We start from the raw sequence: 25,974 nt of genomic DNA on the forward strand, positions 1-25,974 counted from the left end.
TGCATCTGCAAAATGAAATAGTATATAGCACTGAAAAGGGATTAACCATGGATACTACACACTCTAACACGGGTGAATCTCAAAAGTATTCTAAATAAAAGAATCTAAAGACAAAACACTACGACTGTCTTTATTTGAAGTTTCCAAAAGAGGTCTAAGTATATTCCCTTATGTTATAACATATGGAGAGCTCTGTTCTTCCCTGTCTTCTCTGGACCAGACTCTGGACCACAAGGCAGGGACAAAAAGGTTCGGATAGAGGACAGTTACCATGAAAACTCTGTAATGAGAATTACTGGATAAATGAGAAGAGAAAAAACATCCACCACTCTAGCAGGTAAAATTACTTTGGCTATCAAACCCATCATGTTTTGGGTAATGTGTCAAAAGAGAAAGTTTTCATTAAGAAAATACAGAGGATGATGTCAGGAGAAATGGCAAAGAACTCTAAAAATTCACCTCTCCATAAGAGAAAGGAAAGAACAGGTAAAAACTGTCAGAATCACGCTATTCAGAACTCTAAAAATTCACCAAAGTCTTCCCTGATGGCTCACACGGCAAAGACTCCACTTGCAACGCAGGAGACCCAGGTCGATCCCTGGGTCAGAAACATCCCCTGGAGAAAGGAATGGCAACCCATTTCAGTATTACTGCCTAGAAAATTCCATGGACAGAGAAGCTTTGTGGGGTACAGTCCATGGTGTTGCAAAGTTGGACACAACTGAATGACTATCACTTACAGCTATCTGGGGAGCAATTACTGAAGAAAAAAAGCTAGATCTTAAGACCAGTGAGTTTTATGTCATTTTAACTTGCTTTAGTCCTACCCCTGGTGGCTCAGATGATAAAGCATCTGACTACAATGCGGGAGACCCGCGTTCAATCCCTGGGTCGGGGAGATGCCCTGGAGAAGGAAATGGCAACCCACTCCAGTATTCTTGCCTAGAAAATGCCAAGGACGGAGGAACCTGGTGGGCTACAGTCCATGGGGTCACAAAGCATCAGACATGACTGAGTGACTTCACTCACTTCACTAGTCCTATCCAAAGCTCTCCAGCTACACAGCAGCCTTGAGAAATAAGCCTGTTTTCCCATAGCAGCTTGACAGTCACCAGTGAGAAAAGAATGAAGCTGGGGCTCTTTCAAAGCTTCCTTCCCAAGAACTGTAATTAACTGACCTATCTCCCGGTTCACTGCAAGCCTCCAAATACAAGCCTAACTCAGAGTGTTCCCAGAGCAAAAAAAAGCCTCAGGGGGAAGGGGAGAGAGCCTAAGTGCTCAACAAAACTGATCACAAGGGGCCTTCCCTAGTGGTCCAGTGGTTAAGAACCCCTCTGCCAATACAGGGGACACAGGTTTGACCCTTGGTCCAGGAGATTCCACAAGCCGCAGAGCAAACTAAGCCCATCAACTACGACTCCTGAGCCCACGTGCCCTAAAGCTCCACAAGAGAAGCCACTGCAATGAGAATCCCACACACCGCAACTCGAGTCGCCCGCGTTCGCCGCAACCAGAGAACGCCCGGGCACAGCAATGAAGATTCAGTGCAGCCAAAAAGAAAGAAAAAAGAAAAGCGATTAGAGGCATGTGTTTTACTTTTATAGTGCCTGAAAGATGGGTAACAGTCAGGGCAGACAACAGACTACACAAAAGCCTTAAAGGAATAGCTGGGCAATGTGACGTCCATAGGGGGCACTGAAGTCACACACATATAGAGCTATACGCAGGTTCAAGAATTACCCGAGAAAGTCCTAAGCCTCTCACCTCCTGCTGACCTTGAGACTGCACAAGTAAGAGGTCAAAGTTAAGGCAGAGTTGTAAACTGCCTTCAGTTCAGTTCAGTTGCTCAGTCATGTCCAACTCTTTGTGACCCCATGAACCACAGAACGCCAGGCCTCCCTGCCCATCACCAACTCCCAGAGTCCATGCAAACCCATGTCCATTGAGTCGGTGATGCCATCCAATATCTCATCCTCTGTCGTCCCCTTCTCCTCCTGCCCTCAATCTTTCCCAGCATCAGGATCTTTTCAAATGAGTCAGCTCTTCGCATCAGGTGGCCAAAGTATTGGAGTTTCAGCTTCAGCATCAGTCCTTCCAAGGAATATTCAGGACTGATCTCCTTTAGGATGGACTAGTTGGATCTGCTTGCAGTTCAAGGGGCTCTCTAGACTCTTCTCCAACACCACAGCTCAAAAGCATCAATTCTTCAGTGTTCAGCTTTCTTTATAGTTAAACTGTCACATCCACACATGACTACTGGAAAAACCGTAGCTTTGACTAGACAGACTTTTGTTGGCAAAGTAATGTCTCTGCTTTTTAATATGCTGTCCAGGTTGCTCATAACTTTTCTTCCAAGGAGCAAGTGTCTTAATTTCATGGCTGCAGTCACATCTGCAGTGATTTTAGAGCCCAAAGAAATAAAGTCTGTCACTGCTTCCACTGTTTCCCCATCTATTTGCCATGAAGTCATGGGTAAACTGCCTGGCTGATGCTAAGGCATACACCAACACAGAGAAATTTAACAATACTACAAGATCAACAAATCGACAAGTCTTTAGTGGGAATGACCAAGAAAGAAAGAAGGCTACTAAAACTGAGAATAAAAGGAAGACCATTACCACAAACTCTACAAAAATAAAAAGGATTATAAGGGACTGTTAGGCAGAGTGGTATGCCAACAAATTAGATAACCTAGATGAAATGGACTGACTCTCAAAAAGCACAAGCTGCTGAAACTGACTTGAGAAGAAACAGAAAATCTGAACAGACCAATATCAAATAAAAAGTAAATCATAATTACCAATAATCTTTCCATAAAGGAAAGCCCAGGACCAGATGCCATCACAGGTGAGTATTACCAGATGTTCACCTAAGAACTAACACCATTCTGCAAAAAATACTTCCCAACTCATGCCTTGAGGCCAGACACAGACATCAAAAGAAGAGTACAGCTTAATATCTCTTATCCCAGTATCCCTCACTAATAAAGAAACACAAACTAAAAGAACAATGAGATACACTTCTTCACATGTAGAAGACTGGAAAAACTATTAGTCCAGAAGACTAAGAAGAGCTAACAGTAAGTATGTCCGTCCAGGAAGGACACAGGCAAATAATAACCATCAAACCTCGCTAGTGGGCATATAAATGAGTACAAGTACTTCAAATGGGGAAAACTGAAGACACAGATCTGCAACTCTGCAATTCCAGTTTTAGGTATAAATTGAACAGGAACTCACAAATATGGCTAATGAAACAGCAGAAAAGAATATTCACCATAGCACTAATTTTTAATAGACACGAAACAGTGTAGCTATGGAACACCAAACAGTGGTTTAAAATGGATAAACTAGCCCTACATGTATCAACACAGATGTACCTCTAGGAATGTTTGATTTTAAAAACTGAGTATCATTTCTGTAAAATTTTAAATATATACAAAATAACGGTCTGCAACTTTCATGGACTTAATACATAAGGTAAACATGACTAGAAATGATCTGTACCAAATTCACAATAGTGGCTACCTCTAGGGAGGGACATGGGAGGATTCTGGCTTTTCTGGAACATTTTAGTTCTTTAAAAAATAATTAAATCTGGAGCAATTATTGCAAAATGCTAACATCTTTTTAATTTCTCTTGGGACACACACTATTTTTCGCATTTTTACTATTTTTTTTACTATTTTACTGTTTTATATTTTTTTCATTTTTCTATTTTTTACTATGCACAGTAAAATGTAATTATTATCATGTTTATATAAAATATAAAGCAATATATATTAAAGAAATTCCCACAGTCACAAAACTATTTTTAGTTTCATGTATTCTTTTCTTTATTCATTTGAATATTATTGAAATTATAGCATAAAAACATTTTTATATTGGGAATTCCTACAAGTCCAGTGGTTTGGACTCTGCACTTCCACTGCAGAAGGCATATAGGTTCAATCCCTGGTCAGGGAACTAAGACCCCACATGATGCATGGCATGGCCAAAATAAAAGAATTCTACATTATAACTTTCTCCAATTATTTCAAAAAATTTTCAATTTTCCCAAAGATCCTTGAGGGGTGGAGGCAATATAGCAGTCAACCATTTTAGCTTGTAGAGGAAGGACATGTTGAAACGAACTTCTTACTTGCTGAGTCTGTCTAAATTCTTCGAGCAGTTTCAGTGCCATCTCATAGTCTTTCAGTAGATGGTGTGCAACAGCATAGCCAATCCAGGAAGCACGTTGTGTCGGGCGCAACTGAAGAAGCTGATATCTTGTCTCCTTAAAAAGAAAAAAAAAAAATCTTTTAAATTCTCTTCACTTTCTTAAGTTTCACTAAAATATAATCCATCAGTTTTAAGACAACATACCTTTAATTCCTTTCTAATGAACTGAATGAACAAGTATCACTGAACTCCAGAATAAAACAAAAATACTGAGGTGGACAAAAAAAATTCACCTAGGATTTTCCGGAAGATGGTACAGAAAACCTCGAATGAACTTCTTGGCCCACCCAATACTTTCTATGTTCCTCATCTAAACTTAAACTCTAGAATACTCCGTAACGCTCACTGAAAGACTGTCACTGAAAAGCTGTCCTTGGAGTCAATGCTGTTGGGCTGCCTTATAAAATTAACTTTATATAACAAGAATGTCTTCTGGTAACTGAACACCTTAAGAGAGAGAATAAGATAGCTTTTAATGACAACAGAGTTTTCTGCATATTAAATTATTATATAAAATTAAGACCTACTTACATTGTTATAACAGGCCCACAGACAGGCTGGACAGAACCAGAGAAAACACTCAAACACCTGACTGGACTTTTCTAGCAGAAACACCACCACTGCTACTCTTAAGACAGCTTAGTATCTATGACATTAGGAAGAAAACGCCAGAAATTCTACCTGGTTGCCAGCAAGAATCAAGATCAGCACAAAAGCTTCAGACCAGCACAAAATCTAACCTCCCTACACAGCTCCAGCTTCCTCGTAGTTCATATATGTCTCCAGGTTTTAAGCAAGTGTAACTGCCTAGAGGAACAGGGTCTCATGACAAAGCCTAGCTGCAATGAGTTTTAAAAATGTAATGTTTAGCTTCTATGACTGCCACTGGAACGTGTGCTGGCCATCCACGCTATAGGCCATGAGGAGAACCATGATTAGATCTTTCTTTAAAAGAGGTATCCTTGACAAAACGATTGAGACAATATTCATGTCTAAGTGTCGTTCCTTCTAGGAATACGGCATTAAGCTCTTAACAATCTCACCCCTTATTTCCATTGTTACTTCTCTGTCATCCCCCTACTTAATAAAGTCTGCCTCAGTTTTCATCTCTCTGTCAAATCCTGCCATAATCCTGGGCAAATGCAACACTAACCATCCAATAACCTTTCTTCTTGGAGCCAAGATTTCCTCCTTTTTAATGATCTCCACCCTGTTTCAGAGACCTACTCCCACCACCACACCCTAGACCTTACTGCCGCCCAGAAATCATAAATTCAGGTATCTCACTCTGGCTACAACTCCTTTGCTATCAAAACTCTCACTTGGGACCTTCCCACCCTTATTCCTAGATACCACCAGTACCTCTAGTTCCTGGAGTCCTTAACTTCTAACCACCAGCTCTTTTATCTTTATTTATTTCACAACCCCTCGTAGCAACCAGTCTCCCGCCAATACTGTTAATTTCTTTATTCCTAAAGATAAATGATTTGAACTGTCACCAAACTTAGGCTGCTAAGTCCGAACCAAAAAAATCACACAATCTTGATGAATTGGTGCCATTATTAAGTTCAGCAGAACCCTTGAAACTTCTGCAAAAGTCTAAGTATAGGGTAGAAGGACTTACAGAGCAGTAGAAGGGCAAAAGGAAAAAAGATAATGAAAGAAGACTTACCTAAACAGAACTATTAAGTCTCGGTAGCCTCCTTCCCATGAGAAGGAGGGGGGGAATTCCATTTTGAACATATTCAATTAGGATACTACGTGGGGTAAGCACCTGTAGATGCCCAGGAGAGTTGACAATAATGGTCTGGGACTACATTTATGGCAATCCTTCTCACAATATCTTGTATTTTCTAACCCATAATAAAGCAAGCTAGTCAATCTCTACATTTAGATTTCTATTATAAAAGCTGTTTGCCAAATTTGTAAATATCAAGCCCACAAAGAATATGGTACAATATTAGCACATAGGAGATACTGTAGCTTTTATAATAAAAAGCATTAAATGAATAAACCAGTTACCCTTTTTGATCAATTTATGCAATTCTGCAACCATCACTGGAGGGGAGATCCCAAGTAACTTCCCCCTTCTACTATAGAATGCAATTAACGATCAAGTCTACATGATGTTAAGTTTACCTCATTCTGAATTCACATGCTTTTAAGTTATAGCTATCGCAAAAACATGTACACTTAAGACTAAAATACTTACTCGATAACCTTCAAGGTCTCTCATTTGGATCTGCAACAGAGAGAGATCCCTCAAAATTTGCAGATTATCTTTATCTAACTTGAGGGCATTTCTGTAACATTTAATAGCTTCATCATATCTCTTATCAGAACGCTGCAAGAGTCCATATACATGCCAACCTATTAAGTTAAGGAAACAGACATTCACAGATACTAGAATATACTATGCTACATATTTAACAGAAAGCTTACCTTAACAAAATGGTATTTTGTTTGGGATTTACCTTAGAATGACCTGAGTAAGAGGGGGATGATACTGCTACTGCTAAGTCACTTCAGTCGTGTCCGACTCTGTGCGACCCCATAGACGGCAGCCCACCAGGCTCCCCCGTCCCTGGGATTCTCCAGGCAAGAACACTGGAGTGGGCTGCCATTTCCTTCTCCAGTGCATGAGAGTGAAAAATGAAAGTGAAGCCGCTCAGTCGTGCCCAACTCTTAGCGACCCCATGCACTGCAGCCCACCAGGCTCCTCTGTCCATGGGATTTTCCAGGCAAGAGTACTGGAGTGGGGTGCCATTGCCTCTCCCAAAAGGGGGATGATAGTGAGGTGATAAAAGATGAAACCAGATCAGCCCTGATTGACAGTTGTTAAATTACTGAAGCCAGGTGATAGGCATATAGGGTTTCATAATTCTAGTCTATTTTTGGACATGTCTGAAATTTTTCATAGAATTTTTTTTAAGTAACCTTAGAAATTACTGGTAGGAATTCTTCACATTCCCTACCCCAAGTCCCTCACTTTCCTATGCCAGCATCTCAACACACTCTTAATATCAAACACTGTGTATTAAAACAGAATATATACAAAAATTGCAATTATCTTTTAAAACAAGTATATATTCATTCCATCAACTACAAAACATGTTTTTAATTCACTAGTGATTAAAGATGGAGGAGCCTGGTAGGCTGTAGTCCATGGGGTCGCTAAGAGTCAGACACGACTGAGCGACTTCCCTTTCACTTTTCACTCTCATGCATTGGAGAAGGAAATGGCAACCCACTCCAGTGTTCTTGCCTGGAGAATCCCAGGGACGGGGGAGTCTGGTGGGCTGCCGTCTATGAGGTCGCACAGAGTTGGACACGACTGAAGCGACTTAGCAGCAGTAGCAGTGATTAAAGACCACAAAAAAAAGTAAGTTTTTATTTAATATAAATTAAAGTCTTAGTATATCTTGGAGCTACAAAAACTATCACACTTACACACCCTTTCTCTTCACTCTGGGGTAAGCACTGGGATAAAGAAATAAGTATTTGGTATTCTGAGAGAACCCTAAGCTAAATATGTAGAAAACACCATTAAGACTACTGATGTTCAATACTGGTCAAGAGCTAGATGATTTAAATGCAAAACATTAACATAAAAGGGCAATACGTGAATTCTGAGTAAGTATACAGACAAGCAAAACATAAATTAAAACAGTTTCAATGATCCATCCCTAAAGAATATTTTTGTTTCCTTACACACTTGGGTAGTGGTAAGTATCCAGTGAAGTAACAGCCAAGTCCTTGTGCAGCAAAAACCAAGTTGAAGAATCAATATGATAGTTATACTAAATACAATCTATCTTACAAGTTCCTTTTGAATGTTCATCTAAGATTTCTAAAGCAAAGTTTAAGGAACTTTTAAGGAACACAAAGTTTACTATACAGGTAAGTCATTTGGAATGGGGAAACTATCACTCTGCTTATGAATGTGTATGAAAAAAACAATGGGTTTTAAGTCACATAAAATTATCAAAGTTGGCTTCCCAAGTGGCGCAGCATTAAAGAATCCGGCTGCCAATTTAGGAGACGCAGGAGATGTGGGTTCGATCCCTGGCTCAGGAATATCCCCTGGAGAAGAAAATGGCAACCCACTCCAGTATCCTTGCCTGGAAAATCCCCATGGACAGAGGAGCCTGGCAGGCTACAGTTCATGGGGTCACAAAGAGTCGCACATGACTGAGTGAGTGAGTGCATGCGTGCGTGCACACACACACATGCAATTATCAAAATTACTTTTCTCTTACACTAAGTACAACTGCAGTAAATATACAGTGCATAGGGATTCCTCTTAAAATCTTCCCATAAACAAAAAACAAAGGGTAGGGAACAGATGAAACTAATATTAAAAATGTTGATAATACTGAAGCTGGACAATAGGTACATAGACTTCATTAAACTCACTCTTTCTTACAGCTTAAAATTTTTCCACAGAAGTTTTTAGAGTTAGAAAAACTAGTAAATGGAAAACAATAAATGAAAATTAAAACTACTCAACTACTACAAAAGGATACAGACATGACTCTTCACATTGTTACGAAGTCCTTTACGAACAAATTCATATGCTTCTTCTTTTTTTCCTAAGCAGTTCAATGTTAATCCTTTCATAGCCAAAGTCTCTGAAAAACATTTTCAACCTGTATTTACCCATGAAAGATTCAAATTATTCTCTTAGCAATATTGTAATATATGAGATCTACCAACGAGTACAATATCCATTCTTTAAACCTATAGTTAGAAGAACTTCTCTCCAAATAAAAAAGTAAAAATATATTTATGTATCTGCTTAAAGTTTAGCCCTATCCTTTTCTGAAATTCCTTAGGCTGGAACTGAGTTGGTAAACAGCTTTCTGCCTTCCTGAAGACTCTATAAACGAAGTTAAGATTATTGTGCTGAAAAAAGGTAACATAGCAGGGTCCTGAGTCCTGCTGAGTTAAATCTACTGCAGCCAACCTCACCTTTCACCTGAAGTCAATTCTACTAAGAATCTAACAATCTGATTTATACTCCACAAAATCACTCAATCTACCTTAAAGTGATGTATACAATTTAAAAGTCACCCTACTCAATACTGGACCAGACTTCATTTTTGGTTTTAAGTTTATTCCAACAAAGTCCACTTAGGCTAGTTAACATCAGTTTGCACTTGAAAAGCACAACACTGGACTGTGTGACTGGTAACTAACCCAAGAATATGTTTAAGGTAGTTAATGGAAGATTATATAGAATGAAATAATTCTCTCAATAATCCACAAAACCGAATTACAAAAGATAAATGGTTTTCAAGATGATCTCTACGGACTCTGGTTTTCAGAATACGGTGATCCAGCAGTTCAGGCTCCTATGATCAAACATCTTATTTTATCTGTTTTGACATAATGAACTTCCCCAGAAGCTGCCATTTGGATAAAGGCCTGGAGAATCCCATGGACAGAGGAGCCTGGCGGGCTCCAGGCCACAGGCTCACAAAGAGTCGGACACCACTGAGTGACTAACATTACTCTATTGCTAAATAGCTTGAAAATAAGCTTTAATTTCTAAAATGCTATGAAACAAAAGACTTCTTTCCACTTCCTTCAAGGAATGCTTTAAGCATGATTAGAAACTGAGTAGGGCCAGGCTATTTTTCTAAAAAGATGGTCTCGAGAATTACTCAAGTCTAATATTCAGAGACCCAGTGGGCTTTCCTCTGCTATAAGACCATAACTTACATGTCTAACCTGATTCATCCTTTTACCAAGCACTGGTCACCAGTGAAAAAGGATCAGACAAGAAAATACAGACCTCAGTGCTAAAGAACCAAGATAATCCAAATGTAAATCAGTAATATCCTATTTACATATGAAGATCAGCAGATATATTAACAATACATCTACCAAAAAATAAAATGCATTTGATTGTATCTTCATTCTACTTTGGTGTTGCAAATATTGTCCTAATTTTATACATAAGAAATCAAAGGATAAGTCCTACTCAAAGCAACAAATGAAATCAGGTCTATAAAAGTAGAGATATATGTCTCTTATTTACCAACAGATCAACGATTTCTCATCTATTAATAAAAGTAAAGTCTATAAATATATCTAAGCATAATACTGAAGAAAATAATCTAGAATAATAATGATATGAGGCATAATTTAAAAAGTTAAACATGTATGGACTCTAAGAGGTCATGCAAAGTGGGAAGTATTCTTCTTTCACGGTTAGAAATCCTTTCCATCTGATTGTGGAATTAGATTTTCTCAAAGGAATCTCACAGGTGATACCTCCATGTTCAGCAAATTTCGGATTTGAAAGAATCATCTTGCAAAATTTGAGGCCATTTTTGTATTGCTTCTGTTCATAACATTTCTGAAAAAGAAAAGAAAAATTATTATACAAAATGAATACACATGGAAATAACTTTTCATTGCATTATATAAATTCTAAATTTATTAGGTTTAAAACATATGTGATGGAAAGGTTTTATACCAACTTATATCACTTATAACATGAAGTGTACCTCTGTTACTTACTGGTATCTGAGTATTCTCACTTTTACAGAAAATAAAAAATTGGGACTTCCCTGGTGGTCCAGAGGCTAAGACTCCCAAAGCAGGAGCCCAGGTTCAACCCCTGGTCAGGGAACTAGAGCCCACTGGCCACAACTGAGAGTGCGCATGCTGCAACTAAAACCTGGTGCAGCCAAATAAATAAATATTTGAAAATAAAGATACTTTTTTAAAAATCCCTTATTGTCAATCAATACACTGCTATAGCTTTCTTATTCAAAATCCAAAAGCAAAAACATATGTGATCACAAAGAAAAATACTAGAAACAGCATTAAAAGCCTTTGCCACTTCAAGAATGAAACCAAAGCATATACACAAAAAAACCCTGCTATTTATTGAGCAACTAATGTGTGTCTGTACAAAACTTGTTATGACTCATGACAATTCCTTAAGGTAGGTGTCATCATCTCCACTTCACAGATGCAGAAACTTAAAAGTTCATTAAATTTGTTTATAAGTGGGTCAGCCTAGTTGCAAACTCTGGGTTGACTTCAAAGACCATGGTCTTTCCATCAATTACTCTAACACAAATGTAAGCAACCTCTTTCTTCCTAAATGCCACCAGCCAGGCTAAGTAACCATGCCTGGCCTCCACAGTCATTAACTATGAGAACACCTTATCTTTAACTCAACCTCTCACTTGCGGTTATAGGTTATTTTCCCTAGTACTCAGCATGCCAAGCTCATCCCCACCTCAAGGCCTCTGCACGTGTGCTCCTTCTACCCTCTGAAATGTTGTTCTTCCCCAGACCTTCCCATGGCTGATGATCGAGTTTTCCACATCATCTACCTGACCACTCTAACACCACCAGCCTCTGACTGTACCCCTCCACACACACATACACACTCTACCGTACTGCTCTATTTTCTACACAGTGCTATCATTTCCTGACATTATTACTTATTTGTTTTTACTTAGTGTGTGTCTTTCCCATCATACTGTAGGCTCCATGAGAACAGGGATCCTGCCTGTTTTAAACACGGCTGCATCCTCAGATTCTAGACAAATAAGCACTGCTCAACACAGTCAATGTGTACAATCTTCTAAGTTTAAAACAAAGCAGGATCAGCAAAGGAGAAGAAAGAGATTAATTCTTGCCAACAGGGGTGGCATCTGGAGGGGAAACAGAAAAGTATTCATAGAAAAAAAGTCTTTGAGGCTTACTGATGGCCTCTGGGGGAGAGACCTTAGTGGTTGGGGAGACAGGACAGGAAAACTTTGAATTTTGAATCATGCTAGTATATTATCCATTCCAAAAATATTTTAACATAAAAATTTAAAAAATAACAATCTGAATCTAGGCACAGGAGTTCATCTGACAAAGACAAGAAAAAAACAAGCAGAAGGAACCACTGGCGAAGAGGAAAAAGAGAAATATACTGTTTTTTTCTGCCTTACCAAGTGATCTGGAAGTAATAATATCATACTACCAACAACAGGAATAATAATGATTAACACTTCCTGGAAGCATTTACTATGTGACAGGTGCTTTTCTCATTTAGTCTTTACTTAAAGACTATGGGATACATGTAATCTCCATTTAGATGGAGACTGAGGCATAGATGCTGAGTCTACACAGCTGGTGTCAGAGCCACAATTCAAACCCAGGTAATCATCTCCAGTATCCAAGTACTCAGGTTATAGGAAAGTCTTATTAAGTTCAATAAAGAATATATACTTAGTAGAAAAAACAGATTGTAGTTTCAACTTAGCTACTAACCAGACAGAGAACCTTAGACTGTCATTTACTATTCCTGGGTTTGATTGTCTCCTCTGTAAAAGAGGGCATGGAGTAGTTCCAAAATTCAACAAAATGCTAACAGCCAGTTTGGGGAAATAAGATAGGCAGGAACAAGTCATGCAAACTATGTTGATAAACACCTGGTAAACTTGTATGGATGTTTAAATACAATGAAAATTAACATTTAAAAGTTACTGTTGGTGGCAAAGCACTAAAAATTATTTTTTTAGTTTGGTCTACAATCAAACTAAAAAAATAATTCTATGATAGGCTTCTGAAAACTATGGAATTTGTCACAGCCAAGTTTTACCCACACTTACTGCAATTTGAGATGACAAAATAATTCATTTTGCAGCATCTTCCTAAAGTCATGTAAGCTTATTAAAAAACTACACACTGAGAAAAAATGCTCAGCATTTCCCAATTTGGGGGGGGGGGGGCGGATAAAGTGAACTCTGCAACGTGTTTTTTTTTTTTTTTTACTAGAATATAATTAGCTGCTTTTCATTGTGCTCCTGATAACGTGATTTGAATTGGAAAATATCCACAGACAAAAAAAGCGTTGTCATCTTTCATGTACAATGCAAATATCCTGAAACCCAACTAGCAATTTATATAGATGATTTTTCATTGACACTTTTCAGCTTCGTTAAACGAAAAAAATAACAATAACAAACCAGCCCACCCGAAAGGGGCAAAAAATTCCCTTCTCCAACCCCACATTGCGAAAAATAAAAAGATATAAGAAAAATGAAAGTAAAATAAAGAAAAAAATAAAGGTAAAGTCGAAAGAAGCATTCTGCCACAATTAGGTTTTTACACTCATTTCGCATTTGCTCAACACTAGTTCAGTTCAGTTCAGTCGCTCAGTTGTGTCTGACTCTTTGCGACCCCATGGACTGCAGCACGCCAGGCCTCCCTGTCCATCACCAACTCCCTGAGTTTACTCAAACTCAAGCGTAGGCCTACAATGTGGGAGACACGGGTTTGATCCCTGGGTCGGAAAGTTCCCCTGGAGAAGGAAATGGCACCCCACTCCAGTATTCTTGCCTGGAAAATCCCATGGACAGAGGAGCCCGGTAGGCTACAGTCCATGAGGTCGCAAAGAGTCAGACACGACTGAGCGACTTCACTTCACTTCATGTCCCTATAGTCGGTGATGCCATCCAACCATCTCATCCTCTGTCATCCCCTTCTCCTCCTGCCTTCAATCTTTCCCAGCATCAGGGTCTTTTCAAATGAGTCAGCTCTTCGCATCAGGTGGCCAAAGTATTGGAGTTTCAGCTCAACACTAAGCACCATATAAAATTAAGATTTAACATTTTCACCGCATTTTCCACGTTGCTTCCCAGGTTTCTTTCTGCTAGGAAACAAAGTGAATGCTCCCTTAAGTGCAACGCCAACCTACCCCAAGAAGCTTTCATCACTTAGCTCATCGCAGGGCCTGTACGAGTTAAACGCAATCCAAGTTCCCTGTGACAACCCAGAGTGGTGGGATTGGGCGGGGGGCAGAGGTTGAAGGAGGAGGGGGCATATTTATGACTGATTTACGTTGCTATATAAGAGAAACCAACACAACATTATAAAGCAATTATTCTACAATTAAAAGTAAAAATAATTTTTTTTAAAAAGCAATCAACAGTTGTGCTCGAATTTATAACTTAAAAATGGCAGCCCCAGTCACTGACTTCTCAGAGGGTAAACACTGAGCACCAAAGGAAGACAAACCTCTCTACCAAAGGGAGGGTCGGTCTCCGTCCGAAGTTTTAGCTCCCGGGAACCGGTATAAACCAGATCCCACCCCGCCAGAGAATCGCTCCCTCCTTCACGGGTGTCAGCGCGCGCTGTGCAACAGATTCCACACCGAGCAGCGAACCAGCACACCTGGGTGACGACAAAAGGTAACCGCGGAAGACTAGGGGAGAGGAGGCGGCGAGGCCGGCCGCCAGGCGCCGCAGCACGCGTGGGCCGCGCCCCGCGCTCAGGCCCAGAGTGACTGCAGCGGGAAGTTCCTGGAAGGACTCTCCACAGAGAGAGAGAGACGACAGCGGGGGAGGCAGCCCGGCGAAGCGGGCGTGCGGGATTCCACAAAAACAAAGAACCCGAGGGGGGCGGGGCGGCCTGGCCCCGCCGCGTCGAGCCCGGGGCTGCCAGCGGCGCGGTCCGCGGCCACTCACCAAGATGCGTTTGAAGAGGTTGTTCTCCTTGGGTGGCAGCTGCACGTTGGGCATGGCGGCCGGCGGGGCAGGCTGGGTGCCCTCCGCGCACAGCCTTGCGGGACGGGCACCAGGGCAAGCCGCGGCTGAGAGTCGGGCTGCGAGCCCCGGATCAGCTCATTGGCCGAGAGCTGGGGCTGGGCGGGCCGGGCAGGGCGGTTGGCCGGGGCTGACAGAAGAAAGAGGAAGGCGGTCCGGACAGAAAGCCGCGGCCGCAAGCCCAAGCTTGGGACCCGCGGCGCGAGTCCCGCGCACGGCAAGATGGCGGTCGAGGCCCCCCTCCCCCCCCTCGAGCGTGGCGGCGCGCGCATGCGCCCGCGGCAAGGACCAGCGGGGCTTGTGTGAGGCGGTCTCCTCAGGCACCTGCCCCCGCGGCATGCGGTAGGAGTCCCGCGCTGGCGCAGCTCACAGGCCGCTGGCTTTTGTTGTGCTCTGCCTGTGAGGCTTTGGGCCTTAGATCAGAGTCCGTTTGTGTGTGTGTGTGTGTGTGTGTGTGTGTGTGTGTGTGTGTGTGTGTGTGTGTGTGTGTGTGTGTGTGTGTGTTTTCCTGTCCAGTGAGGAATTTAAACAGCACTCGACTCAGTAAGTATTTTGGTGTAGGACGAACTTGTTTTCCGTCTTTTTCCCCCTCGACTGACTTGAAGACAAGCCTTTTCTGTGTAGACCAAACAAATATTCACAACGTATGCGAGGTCATTGGACAGGACTTGAAATGGGCTGATGTGAAAGCACATTTGAAATGTCGAAGAAAAATATTCTCAACAGTATAGAACACCTGTCAGTGAGAATTATGGTGGTGTCATGGAGGCCATTGATTCTCCAGGTCTACCTAGACTTTCTCCTTAGCTCATTCTTTGTACAATGCCTATGATAATGGAAGAAACAAGATTCAAACCCAAGGTCTTCCAACTCTGGGGTGTTTTTCTGCCATTTATAAAATGCACCATAATGACAGAAGTATATCTTTCCTTTTCTCCTTTGCTTTTCACTTCTCTTTTCACAGCTATTTGTAAGGCCTGCTCAGACAGCCATTTTGCTTTTTTGCGTTCCTTTTTCTTGGGATGGTCATGATCCCTATCTCCTGTACAATGTCATGAACCTCCATCCGTGGTTCTTCAGGCACTCTGTCTTATCAGATCTAGTCCCTTACGTCTATTTCTCACTTCCACTGTATAATTGTTAGTGATTTGATTTGGGTCATACGTGAATGGTCTAGTGGTTTTCCCTACTTTCTTCAATTTAAGGAAATTTAAGCATGAATTTGGCAATAAGGAGTTCATGATCTGAGCCACAGTCAGCTCACGGTCTTGTTTTTGCTGAGTGTATAGAGCTTCTCTATCTTTGGCTGCAAAGAATATAATCCATCTGATTTCAGTGTTGACAATCTGATGATGTCCATGTGTAGAGGCTTCTCTCCTATTGTTGGAAGAGGGTGTTTGTTATGATCAGTGCATTCTCTTGGCAAAACTATATTAGCCTTTGCCTGGCTTCATTCTGTACTCCAAGGTCAAGTTTTCTCCAAGCGAAGGAGAAAAGGACAGATACACCCATTTGAATGCAGAGTTTGAAGGAAGAGCAAGGAGAGATAAGAAAGCCTTCCTCAGTGATCAATGTAAAGAAATAGAGGAAAGCAATAGAATGGGAAAGACTAGAGGTCTCTTCAAGAAAACTAAAGATACTAGGGAACATTTCATGCAAAGATGGGCACAATAAAGGACAGAAATGGTATGCACCTAACAGAAGCAGAAGATATTAAGAGGTGGCAAGAATACACAGAAGAACTGTACAAAAAAGATCTTCATGACCCAGATAATCACGATGGTGTGATCACTCACCTGGAGCCAGACATCCTGGAACGTGAAGTCAAGTGGGCCTTATGAAGGATCACTATGAACAAAGCTAGTGGAGGTGATGGAATTCCAGTTGGGCTATTTCAAATCCTAAAGATGATGCTATTCAAGTGCTGCAATATGCTGCACTATGTTCAAGTGCTGTTCAATGTGCCAGCAAATATGGAAAATTCAGCAGTGGCCACAGGACTGGAAAAGGTCAGTTTTCATTCCAATCCCAAAGAAAGGAAATGCCAAAGAATGCTCAAACTACCACACAATTGCACTCATCTCACACGCTAGTAAAGTAATGCTCAAAATTCTCCAAGCCAGGCTTCAACAGTATGTGAACCGTGAACTTCAGATGTTCAAGCTGGTTTTAGAAAAGGCAGAGGAATCAGAGATCAAATTGCCAACCTGTGCTGGATCATCGAAAAAGCAAGAGAGTTCCAGAAAAACATCTATTCTTCTTTATTGACTATGCCAAAGCCTTTGATTGTATGGATCATAGCAAACTGTGGAAAATTCTTCAAGAGATGGGAATACCAGAACACCTGTCCTGCCTCTTGAGAAATCTGTATGCAGGTCAGGAAGCAACAGTTAGAACTGGACATGGAACAATAGACTGGTTCCAAATAGGAAAAGGAGTACATCAAGGCTGTATATTGTCACTCTGCTTATTTAACTTATATGCAGAGTACATCATGCGAAATGCTGGGCTGGATGAAGCACAAGCTGGAATCAAGATTGCTGGGAGAAATATCAATAACCTCAGATATGCAGATGACACCACTCTTATGGCAGAAAATGAACTAAAGAGCCTCTTGATGAAAGTGAAAGAGGAGAGTGAAGAAGTTGGCTTAAAGCTCAACATTCAGAAAACGAAGATCATGGCATCTGGTCCCATTACTTCATGGGAAATGGGGAAACAGTGACAAACTTTAATTTTGGGGGGCTCCAAAATCACTGCAGATGGTGACTGCAGCCATGAAATTAAAAGGCACTTGCTCCTTGGAAGAAAAGCTATGACCAACCCAGACAACATATTAAAAAGCAGAAACATTACTTTGCCAACAAAGGTCCGTCTAGTCAAGGCTATGGTTTTTCCAGTAGTCATGTATGGATGTGAAAGTTGGACTGTGAAGAAAGCTGAGCACTAAAGAATTGATGCTTTTGAACTGTGGTGTTGGAGAAGAGTCTTGAGAGTCCCTTGGACTGCAAGGAGATCCAACCAGTCCATCCTAAATGAGATCAGTTCTGAATATTCATTGAAAGGACTGATATGGAAGCTGAAACTCCAATACTTTGGCCACCTGATGCGAAGAACTGACTCACTGGAAAAGACCGTGATGCTGGAAAAAAATTGAAGGCGGGAGAAGAAGGGGACAACAGAGGATGAGATGGATGGCATCACCAACTCAATGGACATGAGTTTGGGTAAACTCCAGGAGTTGGTGATGGACAGGCAGGCCTGGTGTGCTGCAGTCCATGGCGTAGCAAAGAGTCAAACATGACTGAGTGACTGAACTGAGCTGAAACATGCCACGAGATGCATAAACAAAAAACCCTCACCACCAAGATTCAAGTTGGAACCCTCATCAAAAACAACGAATTGCCAATGGGACCACAGATAGTGAATGCAGCCTAGAACTGGTACTATTCAAAGGCCCTGGGTCAGCGCAGAAACATCCTCTAGAGCCCATGCTCCACTGGAGAAGCCACTAGTGAGAAGCCTGCACACTGCAATGAAGAGTAGCCCCTGCTCACCACATCTAGTTAAAGCCCAGAGCAGCACACACTCAGCACAACCAAAAAATAAATAAATGTATTTTTTAATGTTTAAAAAAAAAAAGAGATAGACTCTTTAAAAAAAAGAGAGAGACCAACCAACAGATTCACACCCTCCAGTCCTGTCACTTCTGTTGTGTTCTTGTTTGTTTGGCTCTTTGTTTTCTCTCCAAACTCATCTTCCTATTGCTATTTTCTATGCCACACCTTTGCATTTTGCTTTATCCTCAACCCCTTCACTGAGCATTCTTTTCCTTCTTACCTTCATTGATACCCAGCCCTTCACCAAGGATACTGTCTCTCATTTTGCATCTTCCTCTGCTTACATACTGTAGGAGCTGCTGAGGGAAGAAATCAACATTTTTTTCCCATCCCACTGCCCGTCACCCCCACCCCCCCAATCATAAGACTTCACCTTCATTATTTTTGAGTCTACACCAGATCTGTTGTTCTCTTCTCATTTTCCTGTTGGTTGCTGTCCTTCATTTGTTCATCTGCCAAGTGACAATAGTTGCCATTTCAGCTTCACTCCTAGTATCCATCTACTATAATTCCAGTAACTATATGGATTTAAAACCCTAGCCTTTGATAAATAAACTGTGGTACATCTAGACAATGGAATATTATTCAATGCTAAAAAGAAATGAGCTACCAAGTCATGAAGAGATATCAAAGAATATTACATGTATTAATATATTACTAAGTGAAAGAAGCCAAACTGAAAAGGCTACATACTATGTGATTCCAACTATATGACATTCTAGAAAAGACATTTATGGAGACAATAAAAAGATCAGTGATTGCCAAAGGCCAAGCATTAGGGGGAAGGAGGGTTGAATAGGTGAAGCAAAGGGGGTTTTTAGGGCAGTGAAATTCTTCTGTATGACACTATAGTCCTGGCTACACTGTCAAAACCTAGAGGGCACAACATCAAGAGTGAACCCCAATGTCAACTGTGGGCTTCGGGTGATAATGACGTGTCACTGTAGGTTCATCAATTGTAGCAAATGTGTTGCTCTCCTGGGAGATGTAAGAATTTCTGTAAGGGAAATCTATGTATCTTCAGCTTAATTTTTTTGTGAACCTAGAACTGCTCTAAAAAATAAAATCTTTTTTTTTTTTAATCCCTAGCCTTACAGTTCCTTGGTTTCATATCCAAAGAACTTCACTTTCTACCCCATTTTAGCTACCCACTCACATGGCCAAATTTAGAATCAGCAAGACCTGCCCCACCTCCTAAATCATAAATTCTAGCAATCTACTACCTTATTTTTAAAATTACTTTTAAATGAGAAGACATTTTCCAATAACCTTTTAACTCCAAGGAAACTTGTTACAGCAGGCACAACCACCTGTTATTGAAGACGAGATGCCAGCTTCCAGGATTAGTAGCCTATCAGGGCGGCATTGAGAGATGTCTTTCTGCCATTACAATGAGGCTCCAACATCCGGCCAGCATGAAGCCAAGAGCTGTTGTACTCAGAGGGCTGTTTTGTGTATAACACTGATTGCTGATGCTAGTGACTCCAGTCAGATTCTTTGAGAGACAATCCACGTTCTAATGACAATTACATATCTTTCCTTCTGCAAACCTATGCTGATTCCTTAATAATCATTCACTCTTCAAGATGCAGGGGATCTAAGCAAGCTCAGTTCAGTTCAGTCACTCAGTCATGTCCAGCTCTTTGCGACCCCATGGACTGCAGCACACAATGCCTCCCTGTCCATCACCAACTCCTGAAGTTTGCTCAGACTCAGGTCCATTGAATCAGTGATGCCATCCAACCATCTCATCCTCTGTCATCCCCTTCTCCTCCTGCCTTCAATCTTTCCCAGCATCAGGGTCTTTTCCAGTGAGTCAGTTCTTCGCATTAGGTGACCAAAGTATTGGAGTTTCAGCTTCCATATCAGTCCTTTCAATGAATATTCAGAACTGATCTCATTTAGGATGGACTGGTTGGATCTCCTTGCAGTCCAAGGGACTCTCAAGACTCTTCTCCAACACCACAGTTCAAAAGCATCAATTCTTTAGTGCTCAGCTTTCTTCACAGTCCAACTCTCACATCCATACATGACTACTGGAAAAACCATAGCCTTGACTAGACAGACCTTTGTTGGCAAAGTAAAGTCTCTGCTTTACAATATGCTGTCTAGGTTAGTCATAACGTTTCTTCCAAGAAGCAAGTGTCTTTTAATTTCATGGCTGCAGTCACCATCTGCAGTGATTTTAGAGCACCCCAAAATAGACTGCAAGGAGATCCAGCCAGTCCATTCTGAAGGAGATCAGCCCTGGGATTTCTTTGGAAGGAATGATGCTAAAGCTGAAACTCCAATACTTTGGTCACCTCATGCGAAGAGTTGACTCATTGGAAAAGACTCTGATGCTGGGAGGGATTGGGGGCAGGAGGAGAAGGGGGCGACAGAGGATGAGATGGCTGGATGGCATCACTGACTCGATGGACATGAGTCTGAGTGAACTCCGGGAGTTGGTGATGGACAGGGAGGCCTGGCGTGCTGCAATTCATGGGGTTGCAAAGAGCTGGACACGACTGAGCGACTGAACTGAACTGAACTGACTGAAAATAGTCTGTCACTGTTTTCATTGTTTCCCCATACATTTGCCATGAAGAGATGGGACTGGATGCCATGATGTTAGTTTTCTGAATATTGAGTTTTAAGCCAGCTTTTTCACTCTCCTCTTTCACTTTCATCAAGAGGCTTTTTAGTTCTTCTTCACTTTCTGCCATAAGAGTGGTGTCATCTGCATATCTGAGGTTATTGATATTTCTCCTGGCAATCTTGATTCCAGCTTGTGCTTCATTCAGCCCAGCATTTCTCATGATGTACTCTGCATATAAGTTAAATAAGCAGGGTGACGATATATAGCCTTAACATACTCCTTTCCCGATTTGAAACCAGTCTGTTGTTCCCTGTCCAGTTCTAACTGTTGCTTCTTGACCTGCACACAGATTTCTTAGGAGGCATGTCAGGTGGTATTCCCTGGTATTCCATCTCTTTAAGAATTTTCCACAGTTTGTTGTGATCCACACAGTCAAAGCCTTTGGCATAGTCAATAAGACAGAAGCAGATATTTTTTTTGGAACTCTCTTGCTTTTTCAATGATTCAATGAATGTTGGCCATTTGATCTCTGGTTCCTTTGCCTTTTCTAACTCCAGCTTGACCATCTGGAAGTTCACGGTTCACATACTGTTGAAGCCTGGCTTGGAGAATTTTGAGCATTACTTTGCTAGTGTGTGAGATGAGTGCAATTGTGTGGTAGTTTGAGCATTCTTTGGCATTTCCTTTCTTTGGGATTGGAATGAATACTGACCTTTTCCAGTCCTGTGGCCACTGCTGAATTTTCCATATTTGCTGGCACATTGAACAGCACTTGAACATAGTGCAGCATATTGCAGCACTTGAACAGCATCATCTTTTAGGATTTGAAATAGCCCAACTGGAATTCCATCACCTCCACTAGCTTTGTTCGTAGTGATGCTTCATAAGGCCCACTTGACTTCACATTCCAGGATGTCTGACTCTAGGTGAATGATCACATCATTGTGGTTATCTGGGATGTGGAGATCTTTTTTGTATAGTTCTTCTGTGTATTCTTGCCACCTCTTCTTAATATCCTCTGCTTCTGTCAGGTCCATACCATTTCTGTCCTTTATTGTGCCCATCTTTGCATGAAATGTTCCCTAGTATCTCTAGTTTTCTTGAAGAGACCTCTTTCCCATTCTATTGTTTTCCTCTATTTCTTTGCATTGATCACTGAGGAAGTCTTTCTTATCTCTCCTTGCTCTTCCTTGGAACTCTGCATTCACATGGGTATGTCTTTCCTTTTCTCCTTTGCCTTTCACGTCTTTTCTTTTCTCAGCTCTTTGTAAGGCCTCTTTGCACAACCATTTTGCCTTTTTGCATTTCTTTTTTCTTGGGGACAGTCTGGATCACTGCCTCTTGTACAATGTCACAAACCTGCGTTCATAGTTCTAAGGCACTCTATCAGACCTAATCCATTGAATCTATTTGTCACTTCCACTGTATAAATCAAAAAGGGTTTGATTTAGGTCATACCTGAATGGTCTAGTAAACGGTCTGCTGAATGGTGCATGAAGCCAGCTCATGCACCCTTCTATTCTCAGCATACCTCCTCTTCAACTGCATCTAACTTGCCAGTTTCTGTGTACAACATTTTCTCCTTATCTATTCACTCATTCAATCCACATTTGTTTTCAGCCCCTCAGCACCCATCAGTTTACTTCTTTCTTCCCCTTTCAGCAAAAATGGCACCTTCTAAACTTCTAGACTCTTGAGAGTCCCTTGAACTGTAAGGAGATCAAACCAGTCAATCCTAAGGGAAATCAGTCCTGAATATTTCATTGGAAGGACTGATGCTGAAGCTGAAATTCCAATACTTTGGCCACCTGATGCAAATAACTGACTCTTTGGGAAAGACCCTGACACTGGGAAAGATTGACGGCAGGAGGAGAAGGGGACAACAGAGCATGAGGTTGGATGGCATCACCAACTCGATGGACAAGAGTTTGAGCAATCTCTGGGAGTTGGTGATGGACAGGGAAGCCTGGCGTGCTACAGTCCATGGGGTCACAAATAGTCGGACATGACTGAGTGACTGAACTGAACTAGCCTATGCAGAATTAATTCCTCCACCAGTGCTTTAAGCACCAGGATTCCCTGGTGGCTCAGACAGTAAAGAATCTGCCTGCAATGCAAAAGACCTGGATTCAATCCCTGGGTCAGAAAGATCCCCTGAGAAGGGAATGGCTACCTACTCAGTATTCTGGCCTGGAGAAGTCCATGGACAGAGGTCTATGGGGTTGAAAAGAGTCAGATGCGACTGAGCAACCGACACTTCCACTTTCACATGAATAAAGAAACTGCAAAAAAAAAAAAAAAAAGAAAGAAAAGAATAAGAAAAAGAAAGAAAAAGCTGACACAATCACAGAAATTTAACATTGACTAGCTCTTTGTGGGTTTCCCAGGTAGTGCCGTGGTAACGAATCTGCCTGCCAATGCAAGAGACCCAGGAGATGCTGGTTCAATCCCTGGGCTGGGAAGATCCCCTAGAGTAGGAAATGGTAACCCAGTATTCTTGCCTGGAAAATTCCATGGCAGAGGAACCTTATGTGCATGGGGTCACAAAGAGTCGGACATGACTGAGCAGTTGAGCACACAAGTAGATATTTGATATTTAGGAAGTTATTTTTAATTATTAAGAGTGATCATATGATTTAAAAATCTTTATCTTCTGCAGCTATATACAAAAATGTTTACATATGAAAATTATGACGTTTTTTATTTGTTTAAATTAATCCAGTTAGTATGAAAAGGTGGAGGAGGGCAAGTAAAATCGAGTTGATTAACATTGAGAATTCATGATGAATGCACAGGGGGTCGTTTTACTGTTCTATTTTTGAGCTTGTTTGAAATTTTTCATAATAAAAAGAAAAAAATAAAAAGATACATATTTACACACAGTATAGATTACAGAGTGTTCCTCAATGGAGGATTTGGAAATAAGTTGGAAAGTACTTTAATGCTTCTAGAGGATATTTGAGGAGAAGGCAATGGCACCCCACTCCAGTACTCTTGCCTGGAAAATCCCATGGATAGAGGAGCCTGGTAGGCTGCAGTCCATGGGGTCTCTAAGAGTCGGATACAACTGAGCAACTTCACTTTCACTTTTCATTTTCATGCATTGGAGAAGGAAATGGCAACCCACTCCAGTGTTCTTGCCTGGAGAATCCCAGGGACAGAGGAGGCTGGTGGGCTGCCGTCTGTGGGGTCACACAGAGTCAGACACAACTGAAGTGACTTAGCAGCAGAGGATATTTGAAGACTACTGTTAGTAGAAAAAGATGTAAAGACAATTCATTGAAATGAAAATTTGAAATGTAGAATTCAAGCCTGAAGTAAAAAATTTAAGAAAAATACTTAGCCTGATACTTAGGTTGAAAAGAGAAGAGATGAAATGTCAAGAAGTTGTAGGAGACAACACTAAATGAGCCTGTTAACAAAGCTGACCTCATCCTAGAATAATACCAGTTTATGGGATAAAAGATGAATTTCCGGATCTACCCTCTCCCCCCTTTTTTTTAAGAGTAAAAGGAATACAGTATAAGTTGACATTTCAGGACCTCTTAATTAGCTTTTGACTGTGATCATTATTTGTGATCTGTCTCAGTCAACACCAGCAGGTGGCGTGTTTGTTAGGTTTATTTTTTTTCAAGCTCCGAAAAATTTGAGAACCTGAATGAATACATGAAAATAAGAAATGCTGGCTTTTCATTCTTCATAACCACTTCTCTCAAGAAAGATTGTTTATGAGAATACAAAAAAAATAATCTTTGTTTTTCTACTTTACCATCTTATTGAGAGATTGAGTTTTGTATTAAATTGCTAAATAACTTCTTTCACTTTTCCTCTAGTAGAATATATCTGATTAAAATCCCAGGCCATTGCTGATCTTCCCATCGTGAAATGTCTGAATATGTGGTCAAGAGGCCAAACTCCAGGGAACCAGAAAAGTATGTATTATAGCTGTGTGCTGGGATTTAACATTGCTTCCAGTGCTTTTGAAAATTTCCCACATAGGACCAAATGTTTCAGCTTAGCCTGGAACAGTCTCTATACCTACCCTTGTCGAGCGCCCCAAGGAACATCCAGGGCTAAGGCTCTGCCTCTCTCTTGGAAAGCCCTAAGCAGACACTTTATTGATGTGAAGTTTCTACAGATGGGAACAAATCAACCTCCTATTGGCTTCCCTGGTGGTTAAGAATCTGCATGCCAATGCAGGGGACACTGGGACGTAGGGTCAATTCCTGGTCTGGGAAAATTCCACATGCCATGGAGCAACGAAGCCACTGTGCCACAGCTACAGAAGCCCAGGTGCCTAGAGTCGTGCTCAGCAACAAGAGAAGCCGCCACAATGAGAAACCCATGCATCACAACTAGAGAAAGCCCACACGCAGCAACGAAGACCCAGCACAGCCAAAATTAAATAAGTAAACAAATCTTAAACAAACCAAAACCTCCTGTTAGTACTCTAGGCACAAGAGTGTCCTCAGAACCTTTAAAACAAACCGGAAATCTCTGAAAGGAAGCCAAGTGAAAATCTCCAAGTGAAATCCCTACTTCTTTGGGCTTGGGGCAGATTTTGCTCTAAATGGAACTGAAAAATGGCCCCATGAATTTTGGTGTCTTAGCATGCTCCAAGATGGGATGGGGGTAGGGGGAAGCAGGTCATTTTGTTTCTGACAAAGAAATACCAAATTGCATTGCCCATTACAAACTCATTCAACAAAAAAAACTCTTCATAGTTGACTTGATTTTGAGAAATATGCTTTCCTAATTTAATCAAAATGCTATTTTTTCCCCCCACTAAAGAAACCTCTGTTATTACTATTTCTGGAAACTTTTTTCCTGTAATGTATCAGAATATTTGGAAATAGAAGTTGTTTAATGTCATAGGATGATTCAACAATAACTTCCATAAGGCTTTTCAATCCAACATGAAAGAATGTCTTTTTTTTTTTTTTTAATAGCTTTCTTACTTAAAATACCCATCACAAAATTTCTGGAAATTTGTA

At 41.0% G+C, this 25,974-nt stretch overlaps 2 protein-coding genes across 19 annotated transcripts in view; one reads left to right on the plus strand and one right to left on the minus strand.

The window, feature by feature from the left end:
• The window catches only part of NAA16 (N-alpha-acetyltransferase 16, NatA auxiliary subunit), a 65,625-nt gene extending 50,618 nt beyond the window's left edge, over positions 1 to 15,007 (minus strand). For 5 of the 16 annotated variants that reach the window (XM_044926855.2, XM_006076513.3, XM_025263051.2 and 2 more), the window contains exons 1-5: positions 14,705 to 15,006; positions 10,500 to 10,584; positions 8,747 to 8,851; positions 6,433 to 6,590; positions 4,141 to 4,275 (exon numbers count right to left, since the gene is read on the minus strand). In XM_044926855.2, the coding sequence (XP_044782790.1) occupies positions 4,141 to 4,275; positions 6,433 to 6,590; positions 8,747 to 8,851; positions 10,500 to 10,584; positions 14,705 to 14,758 (537 nt within the window). In that variant the 5' untranslated portion in view covers positions 14,759 to 15,006. Of the gene's footprint in view, positions 1 to 4,140; positions 4,276 to 6,432; positions 6,591 to 8,746; positions 8,870 to 10,499; positions 10,585 to 14,704 lie in introns of those variants that run through there. The other 11 variants (XM_044926852.1, XM_025263049.2, XR_006543856.1 and 8 more) reach the window with 5 other exon arrangements.
• Positions 14,405 to 25,974, plus strand: part of MTRF1 (mitochondrial translation release factor 1) — a 56,379-nt gene continuing 44,809 nt past the window's right edge. Inside the window, exon 1 of one of the 3 annotated variants that reach the window (XM_044926860.1) lies at positions 14,405 to 14,428. The gene's annotated coding sequence lies outside the window, so the exon portion shown is untranslated. Of the gene's footprint in view, positions 14,429 to 14,993; positions 15,125 to 24,813; positions 24,913 to 25,974 lie in introns of those variants that run through there. The other 2 variants (XM_044926859.1, XM_044926857.1) reach the window with 2 other exon arrangements.

Source organism: Bubalus bubalis, chromosome 13 (assembly GCF_019923935.1).
Source record: "Bubalus bubalis isolate 160015118507 breed Murrah chromosome 13, NDDB_SH_1, whole genome shotgun sequence".
NCBI lineage: Eukaryota > Metazoa > Chordata > Mammalia > Artiodactyla > Bovidae > Bubalus > Bubalus bubalis.